Source organism: Myodes glareolus, chromosome 6 (genome assembly GCF_982192425.1).
Source record: "Myodes glareolus chromosome 6, mMyoGla1.1, whole genome shotgun sequence".
NCBI lineage: Eukaryota > Metazoa > Chordata > Mammalia > Rodentia > Cricetidae > Myodes > Myodes glareolus.
This window is the reverse complement of record NC_142031.1, coordinates 41,456,834-41,468,797: the sequence shown is the minus strand read 5'-3', so window position 1 is coordinate 41,468,797 and position 11,964 is coordinate 41,456,834. Positions and strand designations below refer to the sequence as shown.

Below are 11,964 nucleotides of genomic sequence, written 5' to 3'. Positions count from 1 at the left end.
AAGCTTATATAATAGTGAATTTCCATGCGACTCTTTTATTTTCCCTAATAATGTTGGTTGTGAAGCTTATTAGACACAGGAGAGGACCTATTACAATTAATTTGGTAGAATGACAGCATCAAACTGTCCATTAATTCCTATCACTGCATCTATCAATTAGTGCAACTCTCAGATCTCATCAGATAAGTTTCATGGTCCAGAGGATAAGTGCATAGATGTGTTTGTTGAGTGCTCAGCTACAAGGGACACTTTTATACTACACTCACTTGCCTCAAGACTCAGGAATACAAAATACGCTAAAAAAATGTTGAAACCAGAGGCAGAGGTAAACTAGAGCAAAATCCTCAGGACACAGCAGGACCTCTGCACTTATGAGTTCATAGCAATTCTGTTTGTTTTCAGAAGATCGGCATGAAAGCAGAGGAGATTCACAGGCCCTCAGTCTTAGTTGAGAAACTTTCGGCAGTTGATGATCTCTGATGCAGAGAGTCTCAGTTTTCTTTAAGGGTATGTGTTTTGCTAGGGCCACAGACATCCATTAGTAGCTTCACAAACATAAACACATGACCAGTACAAATTAAACACTTAAGTTAATAGAGGTTTGCCTGGATCTAAGAGAAGTGTGAGGGACAGTTGAGGGGTAAATAATGAGCCTTATTTTTACCTTACTTCAATGTTAAAAGTGAAAGTTTTTCATAAAATATTTTTCTCAAAGAATTTTTTCATTGCAGTCTTTACGTCTTTGTTTCTCAGACTATAGATGATGGGATTGAGCATAGGAATAATAATGATATAAAATATGGATACAATCATGTCATGCTCCAAGACATAGTTGGAACTGGGTCTCACATACATGAATATGATGGTACCGTGATAGATGGACACTCCAGTGAGGTGAGCTCCACATGTGGAGAAAACTTTGCTCCTCCCTTCAGCAGACTTCATCATGAGAATGGCAAAGAGAATGAAGCCATAGGAAACAAGAGCGATCAGAATAGTGATGATCTCAACAGTCCCTACATAGTAGAAGAGAAGAAGCTGATTGATGTGGGTGTCAGAACAAGAAATAGCCAGGAGAGGAGGAACATCACAGAAGACATGTCTAATTTCATTGGATCCACAAAAGGATAGACTGAAAGTGGCTCCTGTGTGGACAGAACCATTTATAATTCCCCCAACATAGGATACAATGATGAGTGGCAGGTAAACTCTAGGTGACATGCTTACTGCATAGAGAAGTGGGTTGTAAATGGCTACATAGCAGTCGTAAGCCATTGCTGCCAAGAGAAAGCATTCTGTGTTCCCGAAAGCAACAAAGAGGAACATCTGTGTTACACACCCAGGATAGGAGATGGATTTATCTTTTGAAAGGAAATTGATCAGCATCTTTGGTGTGACAACTGTTGAATAACAGGCATCTAATAATGATAAAACACTTAGAAAATAGTACATGGGGTTATGGAGTCTCAGATTTCCAATTACCAGCAAAACCAATCCCAAGTTACCTATCAAAGTAAAAATGTAAATTGCAAGAAATAAAAGAAATAGTAACAGTTGCAGGTTCTTATTATTTGTGAAGCCTGTAAGTATGAACTCTGTGACCTCAGTCACATTGCTCACTTGAACATAATTATCAAATGAAATCCTTGACATATTTTTGTTATTATGTTAGAAAGGCAGAATCCTGTGAAAACTGTATATATCCAATCATATTCACATGCTCATGATTTAGATAGGCATCATTGAGACGTGTTCTTGGTAGAAGCATCTGCAATGTAGGAGTTGAGTCTGAGGCGATTCATTACTCTGTTTAAGAAAGTTAAAGAAGTTATTTTTTCTATTTTGGCTAACTTCATGTTCCCCAAATCACCTAATACTATATTTATTTATCATTTTAGTTTTTAACCTAATATATTTACCAGTTTTAATATTTATTACATTGTGTTCAAATTCAGGAACCAAAAAGATATATTTGGATACACAAAAAATTAAATGAAAGATGTGCCTTAATGATTTGATCTTAGCATTGGAATCAATGACCCAAAATGAGACTGAATTGAATCTTCTCAGCAGAACATGAACATCTTTTAGAAAACATTATCAAAACACTTGGAAATGCAATAGTCTTACATTTCAGACTTACTCAGGCCACCTTTTAAGCAATGTATTTCAAATCCTTTCTTTTGATAATTCATTCTATTAGGACATAAGGTGCAATGATGAGTAATAGAACATAAACAATTCTAGAAATTAGGTGTATCTCACTTGAAAATAAAGGCAGATTCAATGTTATTCTGATAGTTTATTCTGATTTTTGTTTTTCCATTTTCCTTTTTAGAATAAGCATTTTAACACACTTATGTGTGGTTTTTGGTGTTTTCTTCTGTAAATTCTATACTTTACTATTTTATTTTACTTTATTGTGTAAGTTCCTCATATAGGCCACGTCAGACTTGAACTCAATATATAGTCAAGGAAGACATCAAATGCCCCATCATTCTGTTTCTACCACTGAAGCTGTAGAATTACAAGGATTTGCCATCATGTCTGTTTGTCTGTGATACTGAGTCTCAAACTGAGATGATTTTTTGTTGTTTTGTTTTGTTTATGTTGTTTTGTTTTGTTTTTGTTTGTTCTTTTTTTGTTTGTTTTTTTAGACAGAGTTTCTCTGCATAATAACCTGAGCTGTCCGAGAACTAGACCTTGGAGACCAATCTGTCCTTGATATCACTCAGTGAGCTGCCTATTTCTGCCTCCTGAGTGCTAGAATTAAAGGCATGTGCCACCACTGCCCAGCGGGTTTCATATTTGTTATACAAGGATTCGACATATTGAGCCACATTCATAACATTTCTTTTTCTATCTGATAGTATAAATAACAGAAATCTCAATTAAAATGACCGATATGCATGCAAAGTGAATATATTATGAGGTATATTTATTTCAGAAATATTTTCTGGTTTCTCTCTGAATAGGCAAGAGTTCTTATCCAATAAACAAAATCCTCAGATTTAAATACCATATCACATTACCTGATATAGTTATCACAGGAGTTGTTGATCAAAGAAAAATCAGCCTATACTACATTTGGGCCAGTCAGGGAAGGCTTGCACTATACAATTCACTGATCATGAGAATTGTTAGTTTAGGCAATGGGGATTTGTTGTTAGTTACATCTACCTGATATCCCCAGAGAGGTGCTCAAAAGATAAACATATCTCTAAGACAAAAGTGAAATCAGATTCTCAACTCTCTGTCAGAATACATTCTTTAATAACTTAGAAATGAAAAGATAATGAAGAAAGTATACTGACAGCAAAAAACACCTAAGCTAATATGCTAGCAGAATGGCATATTGTGTGCGTATTGTCTTCTGATTCCTGTGGGATAGTCTGTAAAACACATCATTCAGCATTGAGAAGAAAACTGAGACAGAGCTAGGTAGTAAATCTGAACAATTCACAGTCATTACAAAACAGCAAAGTCACTAAGCTTAATTAGTACATAAAATTAAGGAAACAAACAAATAATTAAGATGCTAAAAAACTGGGTTGACCATTATATCAGTGTTTTAAAGTGAATAAATATATTTTCAAATTCATTAAAATCCTTTAACTTCAACAAAACCTACATAAGTTAGATTAATATTTGTTGGAAATGTTATTTTTTGTATTCTATAATGTTTCAAATTATGGATTAGTCATACAATTTTACTACTCCTAATGTTATTTTCTCAATCAAATCATGAAAAAAAATATGAATTAATAACTCTCTTGACCCATGTAAACAGGCAATTGTTCCTATGCTTTCTGGGAGAAAAATGTCTCATTTGTCAGATCACATTGTGCTGAGCAGAATCCCACCCTACAATTACACATTAAGACATATTCTCTAGTTTAAAATGCAAAATTAGAATTTGTTTAAAAACTTAACAAAATAAATTTTGCCTTACATTCGAAATGTATTTTCAATTAGAGAGGGCAGGCAGTGAATATGTATCTGACTGATTTTCACACCAGGCTCTTGGGTTCTTCTTAAAGCCTGAAGAATGTCTCCAGAAGAGACAACACTGATTCTCTAGGGGACAGTGAGTACACAGTTGATTTTTTATGATTTCAAAGTACTCAAGGGGATCGTTTGAGCAATGAATTGCTAGATAGAGAAATTAATCAAGAATGGATATTATGATGTGATATTTCATTATGAAAAGAAATGAGTATGATCCTAAAGTGAATACAATGAATCAGAGAAGACTAACAGATTCAAAAGTAATTAGATTTTTGCACAAATTCTCTGGTACCCAGTTCATTTTCATGGAAATGTAAGCTATTTTATTAGTCTAAAATTTTGCACACATATTCATGTTAAGACAACAGGCAATAATAAATTGTAATCAACTTTCATAGCCATCCAATAATGCCTACTAACAAATTTCATTTAATATTTGACATGCTATAATTCCAAGTACTATGAGTTATGGCTACATAAATATTGAATGGAAGAGCTATCGTATGCATATTAATCATTAATATATAAATCCATGAACTTGATGATAATTTAACAGAAAAAATAGGTCAATATATGCATTGTTCTAGTACATTATGGTACTGATTGTTGTATACAATCGTCAATCACATTATTTCTATGAGGTCACATCTAATTTTGGATCTACTGTGTTCAAATATATATATATATATATGTGTGTGTGTGTGTGTGTGTATGTGTGTGTATATACATATATATAAAACTATAGATATTTCGTTAAAAATTTTGAAAATGATATAGATATCAAAATAAAATATAAACATATAAGAAAACATAATGATGCACAGTATTTAGGAGACACATGTCTGATTATCCGATAATTCTTGGATCTCTGCAAGAAGGAAACAAAAAAGTGATTGAAAGTTAAGTAAAAAACATTCACAGAAACCCCTTTAGAGGGAGCAGAACAAATGAGCTTATGCAAATGTGATCAAATTTTATCTCATTAAGGTATTGAAAAATGTAAAGAGAATAACCTTTCCATATATAATACTAAAACCTAAAACACCTAGAAAACAAAGTCTCCAGGATGTATAAAAAAAAAAATTAATTCATTGTCAATGTGACTGGATATAATGCAGCCGTTTAGTTTGGCGTAGTAGCAGTTCCTAAGCTATATATTATTTCTTGGATTATTGGCATTTATTTTTATTTAAAGAAATTTTGTTGGATATTTGTTTCATCTGTAGATTACCATTTTATTTCTATTTGCCTGAGCTTGTGGTCTCATTTTGGGAAAATTTAGAAATATTTGTTTATGTTTATCTCTTTAAACCTTATATATCATCTCATGAGGTTCAAACACATCCTTGAAGTCCCACTACCTGTAATATCATGGAGATCTTGACTAAAAATGTTCATAGAATATTTAAGATGAGCCAAGAGAATATCATTTGTTGCATGTTTAAGGAATAACTTTCACTGGTAATCACATCAAATTAATTGATTTACTTAAATTTATATCTAAGCATTTTAAAAAGTATTATGACTGGATCTATATTTGATCATTTAGTACTAACACAGCAAATTTATTGATTTCTGTAGACTGCACTGCGTTTTGTTTCTTGTACATATTCTTGTCTAATTTTATTGGCCTCTTTTGCCCTGTCTTTTCTGATTGCTTTGACTACAGTTACTAGTATGTGTGTATTATGTAAATACTATAATACATACATAATATAATATGCATATATAATAATATATAATATACATATACAATATTATATAGTATACTATATTATTGTATACTGCTACGATATTATGTGCTGGCTTTGTATATAATACTAGGATACTTGTAGTATTACATTGAGTAAAAGTGATGAAATTGATCATATTTATATTATATGCAACCATACAAAACTCTAAGCACTCTTTCACTCACTGTGTTATCAGATATTTAATAAAATCATGATTTGTACATAATTTTAGAACACCATAATTACCAATTAATTACAATATTAAACATCTTGTATTACAAGTGCAAAGAAATCAAGTTTCAGATAAGTCAAATTTATGACAAAGTTGCAAGGATATGTCAGAGTTTCCCATCTCTGAAGATATCCTTACCAATAATCCAACCTTTTCAAATAGTTTCCATGTTATCATTCAAAAAGAGATATATTTATATGTTAAGGTATTAAATATAATGACAACCATTGAGTTTTTCTAATTTCCTAATAAGGGATATTAGACATTTTATTATGAAATACATCATCACATTGGCATTTTCAAACAGAAGCTAATTGGCATATATTCCCACAGCCTCATCTCTTGGGGCATCATCAGCATTTGTTTCAGTAGATATAAACATTCTAAGTTAACCACATTGTTTGCACAATGAACATGAATTTTTTTGACTCCACCGGTAAGAGAAATTTTAGATCACTTGAAGAACTTTTTTTGAGAATTACATTGTAGTATCAGAAGTTTTTGTTGCACAAATTTGGCTATTTTACATAATGTGATACCCTTTCAATTACTGATTATTTTATGGATTAATAAAATATATTTATCCATACCTCATATTAAATTTCATCTAAGGGGTAAAAAACATCAAGATACTATGGGAAATATACAAGACAATATTGATTATGAACTTGGGTATAAATAAGAAAGCTCAAAATTAAATATGCGTTTTTATTCCTTTTTAAAGAGTGAAAACAATGGATCAAAAGGTCTCACTCAATCTATTTGCTATCAGGGGACCTATACTTAGAGAAATAAAGTAAGAATATTCCTATAATATAGAATCAATTTTGGTTAACTACTTCTTGCTAATGCTTCTCTAGTATCAATAATCTAAGAAATGCAAATAAAACAACAATAATGTTCTCTTTAACTCCTCTGTGAACGAACAAAAATTTTATACAATTTATATAATGAAGCAATTTTGAGTTTTCTGTTTCCTATTTAAGTTGCGTTTTAGAGATATGAGTTGCAACATTTTGAAATTCTTTTATTTTTTTTTGAAATTATATCATTTCTTTCCCTCTGTTTTACTACCCAAAACCCTGAAAGGTAACTCCCCTCCCTTGTTCTTTTTAATGTTTATGGCCTCTTTTTTACTGATAGCTGTTACATATATATATATATGTATGTATATATACATATATACTGATATATTTCTATATACATAAGTACAACTCACATAGTCTGTATGTATGTTTTCAAGGCTGACCTTTTGATGATGGGTTGTAGTCATTTTAAATATTTACCTTGTATTTGTAGTCCAGGGTATTACTTGTTACTCACTATGCTGCCAATTATGACTTCACATTCACATCAATTTTCTTGCCTTAAGATGTCAGGCAAGCGATAGTACAACCAACATCAAACATTATTAAATTCTTGAAGAATTGGATGTTTTTTAATTTTACAAATCTCCATCTTTTCCTTGTGCATTCTTCCTGGTCAACAAACATAGACCTACCTTAGGACTGATGCAGCTCAATGTCTCAACAGCTCAATATTTGCAATTATATTAACTCAAAACAATTTGAATTCACTGTTATGTAACAAAGTAAATAGTGGTGATCTGTGCCCAGGGGTGGTGGTGGTGATAATAACAGCATATTACACATTTTCAAAATTATGTTCGTCAATAAATAATCTAAAAATAGAGAATAAGATTAATAATAAAATATAATATGCAATACATTGGATCTAATTCTGATAGAATGAGATTGTAATATATTAATAATCAATATAGTTTATGAATAGTTGCAGAATTAGATAGATGATTTTGATTTTTGCTCACATATTTTTGACATCATTTTAATACATATTTTTTGAGATCTATTGTTAAATAATTTCCAAATTAGTATATATCCTTCCAAAAGCTCATTTCATATTAATCTTGATTTATCACACCATCTGGTGTGTTACAGGACCTCCTTGCATATTTCTTCCATAATATATAATATATAACAGTAATTATACTTGGCCATCCAGTATCACATAATTTAGTTTTTCAAAGATATTAATATTTTAAAGAGGAGCACATTTTGAGAGAAACCATGGCTAGCATCTAACAGCATACATGAACTATGTTCATGAAGTATGAAACTAAGACACACTTTCATTTGTAATATCCTATATTCACCTCTTAAGATAGATATTTCACTGAATTGTTTAGCAGCAAACCTGACAATTTCTTGTAACTTCTGGTTACACTAAAAAACCATTTATTCATGATTTATTTTTAAAACATGATTTTACCTTATCTATGCTAGCACATTTAGGTCAAAATTCTGCTTAAAAATCATTACAAAAATGTATACATACTTAAGTGCATGCAAACAAACCCATTTATATGAAGTTATAATTTTATCGTAGATATCATGTTTCCATCACTCTTTTTAAGGAGTAATTTTAATCCCATGAGTTCTTTTTTAAGGTTTACATGTATACAAACTGTAATTGTCCCAGCCTTTGCCAATCTCACCACCTATCTTTTCTTACAGAAGTGCTATTGACATATGTCATGGATTTCCAAATACATTTTCGTGCAATTATCTGTTTCTGGGTTTCTTTGTTATCTCAATAGTCTCTTTTGATGTTTTCTTGTCACTTGCATTCTTTTCTAGGTACACAAACATACACACAGACACAGTTACACACACACACACACAAAATTGGATCTAAATCCAAGTTATGAGTTTGAAAACAAATATTAGTATTCACCTTGCAAAATATAGTTCATTTTGATGAACATACTCATCTCATTGTCCCTCCGTATCTCACATATGATTTCACTTTTAGTTATGACAGAAAACAATATTGTTCCGTATATGCACCATATTTTCTTTATTCTTCCATATGCTAATGTAAATCTAGACAGGCTCCATTTCTTAGCTTTTATCAATAGTAAATCAAGACACATGAATGTTCAATTATCTCCATGGTAGGACCTGGAGCTCTTTGAGATGTAGGAGCATGAATGGAATGTACTTGATTATATTGCAGGCAACCGTCACCTTTTTCTGAAACTTCATACAGATTTCCATAGTGGCTGCATGTGCTTCTACACCCACTGGGTGTTTTAAGTATTTCTCTAGTACCTGATGTGTTTTGTTTTGTTGCTGATAGTCACCCAACTCTGTTGAGACAAAATCTCAAATCAATGCAATTTGCATCTTCTTTCTGGCCTAAGAAGGTTGAAAAGTATTTTAACTAATTTTTGTTTATTTATTTTTCTGTCTTTGAGGACTGTCTATCCTGTGTTTGGCCAACTTTTTGTTTGAATAGCTTGATTTGTTGACATTTCATTATGGAAGTTCTGTATAATTGCTAGTTATTAAAAATCCCTTCTGTGACAAACAGTGAGCAAATATAAGACTTCTCCAGGACATAGATATTCTTCATTCTGATGATTATTTCTTTTGATGAACAGAACTATTTAACCTCTTAATTCATATATTTCTTTTTCAAGATTTACAATTATATATATATATACAATTTTTCTGTATCTCTATTCTATTGGTTTGCATATGTATGTTGTTGTGGTACACACTGTCTTTGATACTATAGGTTTTTAATATAGTTTAAGATCATTTATTGTGATAACTTCACAAATGTTTCTTTGAGAACATTTTTTGTACTGTTCAGAGAGAGGCTTTTGTTATTCATCTGAATTTTTAATTGTTTTATAATAGTCTGTGAAGAATGTCATTTAAATTTTAGTGATGGTTGCATTCTCCCAGTAGAACTTTAATTAATGAGTCCATCTCCACAATACAAAACAATAGTACCTTCTATTTCATTGTGTGTAAATGGCACATATAAATATACCACCAGGTAGCCATTTTCTTCTAGATCATCAAGTATATGAAGACATGATATATATTCATTGTCTCAAATTACTTTCTGTTGTTTTCATAGGACTGTGAATAGGAAAAGGAGTATCTTCAATATTGCTTCATAAAATTTTGACATGAAGAACATCACAGAAGTTACTGCATTTATTCTCAAGGGACTCACTGACAACACTGAGCTGCAGATCATTCTCTTTTTTCTCTTCCTAGGAATTTATCTTTTAACTCTAATAGGAAATGTAGGACTAATTATTTTAGTCTTTGGAGATACCCAACTCCATAACCCCATGTACTGCCTCCTCAGTGCATTATCTTTTGTGGATGCCTGCTATTCCTCAGATATCACGCCAAATATGTTAGTGGGTTTTATGTCAAAAAACAAAGTCATTTCATTCCATGGGTGTGCAACACAGATGTTCTTTGCTGTTACATTTGGAACAACAGAATGCTTTCTTTTAGCAGCAATGGCTTATGACCGCTATGTAGCCATTCACAGCCCACTTATGTATGCAGTGAGCATGTCTCCTAGAGTCTATATGTCACTAATTATTGCTTGCTATGCTGGTGGAATTCTGCATGCTGTTATCCACACAGTGGCCACTTTCAGAATGTCTTTCTGTCGTTCCAATGAAATTAGACATATATTTTGTGATATACCTCCTCTACTTGCTATTTCCTGCTCTGAAACTTATGTAAATGAGCTCCTGCTCTTCTTCTTTGTGAGTTCCATAGAACTAGTCACCATCCTGATAATTCTGGTCTCCTATGCTTTTATTTTCTTGACAATTCTTAAAATGAATTCAGCTGAAGGGAGGAGGAAAGTGTTCTCTACATGTGGAGCTCACCTCACTGCTGTGTCAATTTCTTATGGCACAAGCCTCTTCATGTATGTAAGACCCAGTTCCAACTATTCCTCAGAGTATGACATGATAGTGTCAACATTTTACACGATTGGAATTCCAATGCTTAACCCCATCATCTACAGTCTGCGAAACAAAGATGTAAAAGAGGCAATGAAAAGAGTTTTGAGAAAAATTTCATATTAAACATTAAATTAAAAAATAAAACAAATTTTCAATGTCTCTTTATGACAAGCTTTTATGCAATTTTGATATATATTTCTTACTTATTTTCCATTATATTGGTTCAGCATTTTTTAAAAATACAGTCAAACATAAAATCATTGTTGCTTGTCACTTCTCATAGCACGTAAACTGATCTACAAATTAAGGGTTATGTTCCCATCTTCATTATTCATCTCACTTTAAGCATTGTGATTACAAATTTGTGTTTTCATCCTTGACTATAGTATGTTCTAGGGATACAAACACAATCCTCATCCTTGCATAGCAAACACTTTACAAACTGAATAATCTACCACCACGTCATTGTCTCATTTTTGATGAATGTTACATTCCATTATTTTAGGTTAATAATTACCATTTAAATTACTCATTATTGTTACATATTCATTTATAAAATTGAAATAATGACCACAATCAACTTTTTACATGGTATTTGCATATCTAAAGCTGTGGCATTTGTTTGTATTTGTACAAACAAATATTCCAGACACAACCCCATGCAAATCTGTCAAATTGATCATAGTAGTTTAATATTACTATCGTAATAATACACCATGAAGCACCTGGCTTATACAAGAAACAAAAGTAAAAAAACAAACCATCCAAAGATAAAAACAAGCAAGCAAACAAACAGACAAAAGCAGCCACCAAATAAACAAATGCTTATTTATTTTCTATGTCTGGATCTTATATATTTAAAACCAAAAGTTTTCAGAATTAAATTGCTCTTAGGTGTTTCTCTGCGGATTGTTGCAGATTTTTATGAGATTGTTTTCTTGTCATCTTTATTTTTGCTTTCCACTAGATCTATCTCTTTCTGAATTTGTCCATATGAAGATAATAAGCCTATTGGATTAACAACAATGAAAACACTTCATTATAGCTAATTACGTTTTAAAAGACGATTTCTCTACATTCTGAGATATTCTGAAGCACTAGACATTTAGTTTCAACAGTAATTCCTATTGTGTGTGTGAATATATTTGTAGTTATATGATATATATTCTTGTGTTCCATAATTT

The 11,964-nt window shown here is 31.6% G+C and overlaps 2 protein-coding genes across 2 annotated transcripts; one reads left to right on the top strand and one right to left on the bottom strand.

Moving 5' to 3' along the window:
• Positions 1-693: 693 nt before the first annotated feature.
• Positions 694-11,402, bottom strand: LOC125408001 (olfactory receptor 5T9-like). Its single transcript, XM_085690077.2, has 2 exons — positions 11,369-11,402; positions 694-1,619 (listed from the first exon to the last, which is right to left on the bottom strand). The coding sequence occupies exons 1-2, from the start codon at positions 11,379-11,381 to the stop codon at positions 694-696; spliced, it is 939 nt and encodes a 312-aa protein (XP_085546203.2). The 5' UTR covers positions 11,382-11,402.
• LOC125408060 (olfactory receptor 5T18-like) lies at positions 9,977-10,903 on the top strand. The gene has a single exon (XM_048446154.3). It carries the CDS (start codon positions 9,977-9,979, stop codon positions 10,901-10,903), a length of 927 nt encoding a protein of 308 aa, XP_048302111.3.
• Positions 11,403-11,964: the final 562 nt, after the last annotated feature.

Bases quoted from the DNA above. Each gene is read 5' to 3' on its own strand.
- LOC125408060 (XM_048446154.3), top strand. From the start codon at position 9,977: ATGAAGAACATCACAGAAGTTACTGCATTTATTCTCAAGGGACTCACT.